General features: G+C 44.9%; 1 protein-coding gene across 2 annotated transcripts in view; it reads left to right on the top strand.

Moving 5' to 3' along the window:
• The window catches only part of ME3 (malic enzyme 3), a 244,626-nt gene that overhangs the window by 175,057 nt on the left and 62,552 nt on the right, over nt 1–7,017 (top strand). For both annotated transcript variants that reach the window (XM_023739802.1, XM_004385527.2), the window contains one exon: nt 3,016–3,177. In XM_023739802.1, coding sequence (XP_023595570.1) covers nt 3,016–3,177 — 162 coding nt within the window. The remainder of the gene's footprint in view (nt 1–3,015; nt 3,178–7,017) is intronic.

Below are 7,017 nucleotides of genomic sequence, written 5' to 3'. Positions count from 1 at the left end.
GGTAGTGTGAGTCCTCCAACTTTATTCTTCTTCTTCAGTAGTGCTTTACTTATTCGGGGAGAAGCTACCGAGAGTTTTTGAGCCTGGAAGTGGCATAATGAAATTGCTTTTGAAAAAATGTATCTGACATTGGTTGGTAGGAAAGCTTGGCAGGAAGAAAAATGAGAGGCAAGTAGTCTGGTTGTGAAGCTAGTGCATTAACTCAGGTATAAGCACAGTAGGATTGAGAATGGATGATCGATGGAGGTGAGACATTGCAAATAAAGTTGGCAGAACTTCTCTCAGGGGAGTTGGACATGCAGTAGAGTGCATTTGGCCATTTCCAGGCTGGGAGGAAGCACTACAGAGCCTCATTGCCATCTTAAAAGGCCACAGAGTTATAGGGGTAACACCTTGGAGCAGCTGATTCTTCTGTTTAACTCCGTGTCACTCACTGTCCCTCAGCAGAGAGAAGGATGCTGAGAGAATGGGAACCACAATAAGGAAGCTTTGATGAGGAGAGATGGTAGAGAAATGCCCAGAGTTTGGACAACAGGAGCAGCATGTGGACACAGGCTCCAGTAGGAAGAACTGCCAACAGGAGGTCAGAGGCAGGCTGTGGAGAGGGTGGCGCCTGGGCAGGGCAGAATTTTCCAAGAGTACATGTGCTTTCACCCAGCTGAATGGGGTGGTAAAAGAAGCCCTGACCCAGGAGTCCAAAGCCTGGTTGGAATCCCGATCTGCCATATAAACAAGCAGGGTGACCTTGGTAGGTCATCTAATCTCTCTAAGATAACAGCCCAGGGCCTGGCATGTGGCTGAGACTTAACAAATATGTGTAGAATAGTAAGGTCTTGGTGCTTCAGCTTGGTCATTTTTAAAAACACTGATAACAATCTCTGACCTGCCTACCTGCCCAGGCTGGGGTGAGGATCAGATGAAATGAGACAACAGACCAATCTAAGGGGAAACAGCATAAATAGCATGTTCTTCATGGGTTTGTGGCACTCTCCTGAGCCCCCTTTTTAGTAGTGGAGGGTTGTTTACACTTGTTTCTGCTAAAAGGCACCAGCCCATGTGTGCTCTCACTCTTGGGGAGGTAGAGAATAGTAGTAAGAAGACGCCATGGACCTTTTGGGTACTGGGTCATAAACTCTTTCAGGGCAAGACTGGGTCTTCATTTCTTTATCCCCAGTGTCCAGCACTGTATCCACATGAGTTGAACTGAACCCATGGGCACCATAGCTCAGAACTAGTCCTGACCCAAAGCCTAGTTCCAGTGGAGGGATGGGTGATCCTGTAAACTTACTTCCACTTAGAGATGGAGGGAACCAATGATGGCTAGTAGATTGGGTTGATTTTCCCTAACACTGACCTATAAATGATTTGTTTCACTGTCAGACTCAGGGATTCTCCTTGGCCCAACATTCAAGACCCTTCACAGTCTTGACTCCTGCCTGCTTTTCCATTTTTTTCTTTAGTGTAACCTGCTCCTCCTTGTTCCCTGGACACATCCTGCATGCCCCCCCACCACACCTCTCTCCTCATTCCTACTTTCCTTTTGTATCAAATGCCTTTTGATTCCCATAATCTCCACTTGTCCAAACTCTATCCATTTTCAAGGTCTGGCAGGTGTGTCCCTTCATCCATGAAGAGTTACCTAAACCCAGTACAGGAAGTACCTCTCCTTTCTCTCAATCTCTGCTGTCCTTTGTGTTGCTCTGCCATACTCACACTTTCCTCCCAGAATCATAATTATTAACATACTTGTTCTCTCCTTTTAGCCTATTAGTTCCTTAAGGCTAAGGAATGAATCATGCATATTTGTTTTTACACATGAGCAAACTGAAGCTCCTTCCCCTAGGATATGGCACAGTGTCTTATACAAAGTAGGTGCTTGATAAATATTTATTGTGATCATCCACCATTTTGTCATCTGATGTGATTTTCCTATGTGTTGTAAATCCTGCCTCTATGATGTTAATGAGGCAGGATTAGAAGCAGTTATGTTAATGAAGCAGGACTCAATCTATAAGATTATATTGTATCTTGAGTCAATCTGTTTTGAGATATAAAAGAGAGAAGGAGGCTGAGAGACACGGGGATCTCATACCACCAAGAAAGCAGCACCAGGAGCAGAGCGCATCCTTTGGACCCTGGGTCCTGCACCAAGAAGCTCCTAGACCAGGGGAAGATTGATGACAAGGACGTTCCCCCAGAGCCGACAGAGAGAGAAAGCCTTCCCCTAGAGCTGGCACCCTAAATTTGGACTTCTAGCCTCCTAAACTGTGAGGGAATAAATTTCTCTTTGTTAAAGCCATTCACTTACGGTATTTCTGTTATAGCAGCACTACATAACTAAGACATTTATTAAATGAATGACTATCCATCATCATCACCACCAATTGCAACAAACAATTATTTGCCAAAACATAAATGGTAACCCCACTACAGTTTGAGAACCTTCTTAATTTCAGGTAAAATAGTGACCACAGCAAATGTCAGAAGGAGCTCTTGTTCTTTGGAAATTGGATTTACTATATCCCAGGAGCAGACCAGAGAGCACTTAACACTGGTCTCTAAAACCCTGGGGCTGTAGGAATAGCAGGAACACTTTCTTTTATCTCCTTTCGTTATGTCCTATTTCTCCCTCTACCCCCACCCCCTGGCCTCTACCCCAAATCTCAAGCTGAGAGTGTCTGCTTAGTTTCTTTGAGGGAGAGTGACTAGATGTGGTTTCCCTCTAGCTGTCAGGAGCCCCACACCCAGCCTCAGAATGCAGGGAAGGTGTCTTTTTGTCATCTCTTCTCAGTGGGGTTTCCCACCAGCCTGCTAGAAAGAGGAGGTGGGTGGAAGAGGACTGGCCACCTGCAGCTGAATGAGTCCTTTGACCTTATCCCAGACAAGATGCTACATCCCCCAGCAAAGTCAGTGGGCACTCAGTTATCAAGCCTCATGTGCTAAGGCTGTTAAAATAAGCATTTTGTCACACAAAGCACTGTCCCCGACTAATGGTGCCCCTGCTGTGTTTTTCAGGCTGTGGTGGTGACTGACGGAGAACGCATACTGGGCTTGGGAGACCTGGGCTGCTACGGTATGGGCATCCCCGTGGGAAAGCTGGCCCTTTACACCGCGTGTGGGGGGGTGAACCCGCAGCAGTGCCTCCCTGTCCTGCTGGACGTCGGCACCAACAACAAGGTAACACACAGCCTAAGCCAGGAGCTCTCCAGAAGGGGCAGCTGGGATGAGGGAGGGGCGCTTACATGGGGCCTTGTTATAGTCCCTGGATGGTGCAAATGGTTAACCCACTGCTAACCAAAAGGTTGGAGGTTTGAGTCTACCCAGAGGTACCTCGAAAGAAAGGTCTGGCAATCTACTTCTGAAAAATCAGCCATTGAAAGCCCTATGGAGCACAGTTCTACTCTGACACACATAGAGCCACCATGAGTTGGAAGCAACCCCACAGTAACTGGTTTAAGAAGATATTTCTAGAAGTAGCAGAGCTGGGATTCTAATGTACACTTGTTCTCTCTCCACACCACACCTCTTGCCTGGATTTCTGTTGCTTTGTAAGTGAAGATATTTTCTTGACTTTTAGAATTTTTATTACTAAAGTAACTTTAAAACATTCAAATTTTTACAAGAAAAAGGAAATTAGATTGTGCTTCAATGCTACATTTGTGCTCCCTTCCAATATTTATCTATGCATACACATAAATGTAGCTGTTACCTAGTTGTAATCATAATGTGGCCATAATTTTGTTACCAATTTATTTCGATTAAAATTATTTTATGAACACTTTCTATTCATTTATTTAACAACGTTTATTGAGTATTTACTAGGTGACAGATACTCTGCTAGGTGTGAGGGAGATAAATTAGAGCCACGCCTGGGTAGCATAGTCTAGTTGTCAGTGTTTCAACATTATCACCTAATTTATCATTTTAATGGCTAATGTGTTATATCTACACAAGATGTCTGCTTCTCCCCCTGGGGCTTTAGGTCTCTGGAACCCCGTCTCTCTCCTGGGCCTGCTCTCTCCTGTCAAAGCAGCTCCTCCACAGGGCAGGACTGGAGAGTATCCCTTAGCTGAGAAGACAGAACACAGCCCAGACCTGGCCTGGCCACACCACGGGGGTGAGAGAAAGCAGCTCTCCCTGAGTCCAGTAAGAACAATACCAGCTGCCATTTATGGAGCCAGCAATGTGCCAAGCACAGTGATAGGCCTTTATATATTTTATCTCATTTAATTCTCACAACAGCTGTATGAGATCTTGTTCCCCCCGTTTTATAAATGAGAAAACTGAAGCTGAAGCTTGTTAAACTCCTTACCTCAGGTCTAAGTGTCAGAGCTGGGATTTGAACCCAAGTGTCTGACTCCATAGCTGCTTTGGTTCAACGTGACGCACTGCTCCAAGGGGGACAGGGGTTTGTGTTGGAGACTGTAATCAAGGCTGAGAAAGTGTGAGTTTCACACAATCAAGGTCCCATAGACACTCAATAAAAAGTCAGAGTGTGTTGATGCCTTTGTGGTGCAAACGGTTAATGCTCAGCTACTAAATGGAAGGTTCAAGTCCACACAGAGGTGCCTAAGAAGAAAGATCTGGCAATCTACTTCCAAAAAATGAGCCACTGAAAATCTGTACAGCACAATTCTACTCGGACACACATGGGGTCACCATGAGTCAGAATTGACTCAACAGCAACTGGCTTGGGTTTTATTGATGCTGTTTACACCATCTTCCCACTTCTGAGAAAGCTCAGCCCCCTCCAGACCTACTTCAAGAAATCCAGCTCACATAAATCCAGAGTTGTAAAGTGGCCAACATTAGGAAGATGGTGATTTATCTCTTTCCAAATAGATTCACCGTGTGATCTCACACACTACAATTAAAACAAATTAATCAGTTTGCAAGATCTGTTTGCCCAAAAGTCTTGGGGCACATCCATTGCTCATTGCAAGCTAGAGCTATAGAAGAGAGAGACTCGGCCTTGCAATTTTCATTTCACATGTCAGTGCAGAGAGGGTGCTGTTGTCAGGGTTTTTAGTGTCAGAATAACTAGACCATCTGTGTACATGTCTCTATAAAAACTCCTGAGGTAACAGGAGCTTTAATCAGAGTTGAAGAAAACACCCCTCCAGGTTTCCTGTTGAAGGAAAACATCTGCTGTCTATAGCTCTAAAACTCTGAGTCACTTTCACCTGCCAACACCAAGGAGGTTTGGAAAAATAAATATGTGGGGCAGTGATTCCATGAAGAAGAGACATCCATGATTAAGTTCCTGAACCAAGGGGGCAGGGGAAGGTATGTGGAGAGCAAGCATGCTCTCAGCCCTCTATCATGGCTGTGAGTGAATTGGTTTGTGCATTTTGTTTTATCCACGTGCAGCCAGACAGAGTCACAGACTGTCCAAGCTGATTGTTGATGTTGTATGACATCTAGTTGATTCTGACTCATAGTGACCCTATATGACACAGTAGAACTGCCCCATAGGGTTTCCTAGGCTGTAATCTTTATGGGAGCAGATCAACTGGTCTTTTCTCCTGCGGAGCGGCTGATGGGTTCTAACTGCTGACCTTTTGGTTAGCAGCAGAGTATTTAACCATTGCGTACCAGGGATCCTTCTGTCTGAGCTGGAAGGGACCTGAAATACTATCTAGTTCAACACCCTCATTTACACAGGAAAAGAGAGCCTCCAGAGGGGAAGTGGCTTTCCCAAGGATTGACTCAAGGCCCAGTGTTCTTCCCATTCTGTGATAATGGTTCTGTGGGGCAACCTCAAGAGCTTGTCCTTAACATGGCTCTCCTGAGCCTTAGAGGTCTTCTCCTGGCAGAAGCCTCGAGCCTCTATGAATTCACATCACAATGAGATGCTGTGGTGAAAGTTTTTGTGGACCCAATTAATGATGGGGGAGGAGTGTCATGTCTGCTTGGGGAGACAAACACGGAAATAGGTTATCAGCTGAGCCTGGTACACGTCCCCTGGGGGTGTTAATGGATTGCTGAGGGAACATGAGATCTGTCACAATGACGGAGCTGGGTATTGAAGGTTTACTTTCATCTTCTAAGATTATCATTACTTCAACTAATAAGTATTCAGCATTCTCTAAATGGTGCCTTCTGAAGCACTCACTTTCTGTACACGTGGGCTTGACTTACCCCTGGGCTTGATTGAGTTTCCAAAAAAATGAGTGTAGGTATTACATGCCACCTCAGATGGGGAAGTGCTCTGTGTCCACAGCTTGAATTCTATCCCATGACATCCCCAGACCCCCAGATGCTCTCTGAGTAAGATCTTGGTGTGCTTGTTGCTACACAAGATAAATATTTTTCCAGGCCAGAGAGTTCATCTGTCTCCAAGCTTAAATCCAATGTACAGTGATATGGCAAATGAAGAGGAGGAAACCATTTTGTTTTCCATGACATTTTGTCTCTAAGAAAAACCTTAGGAAGGCAGAGCTGGGCAAACAGCCAGAGAGGGTATATTCAGCTCTCTAACGCCCACAGCATAGGAAAAAGTTCTGGTTCACCTGCTTTGGATAAATGTCTTAGCCTAAAATTATAGTCATAGACTTATTTAGTTCCAAAGGGAACTTAGAAACTATGTAACAGTGGGAAAGATTTAGTCATTCAGGTAATATTTAAGTGCCAGGCACTCTGCTTGATAGGAGGGCTGGGAGGTGAATAAGCCTGGTCTCTACCCTGGAGATGATCTCAGTCTGTGGGAAGCCATGATTTCCCTACTGTTGCTCCTACCAATTTGCTGTGTGCCCTTGGGCCGCAAATTGAACCAAGTGATTTCTAAGAACTCCATAGTTCTGAATTCTGCATCTCCTTAGCCCAGTCCCATGACTCATGCAACTCACATCAATAAATGCTTCTTAGGGGCATAACATGTCAGCACTGTACAAATCACTGGGGAGACAAAGATGAATACAGAGCAAACCCTTTCCTGAAAGAGCTTGCATTATGAGATCATTATTTTCTCAATTTGACAGAGAAGAAAAATGAAGCAGAGAGAAGTTAAATACTTTG

The sequence above is a fragment of the Trichechus manatus genome, unplaced genomic scaffold (genome assembly GCF_000243295.1).
Source record: "Trichechus manatus latirostris isolate Lorelei unplaced genomic scaffold, TriManLat1.0 scaffold00140, whole genome shotgun sequence".
Lineage (NCBI taxonomy): Eukaryota > Metazoa > Chordata > Mammalia > Sirenia > Trichechidae > Trichechus > Trichechus manatus.
The sequence above is the reverse complement of the archived record's forward strand: the minus strand, read 5'-3'. Positions and strand labels throughout refer to the sequence as shown.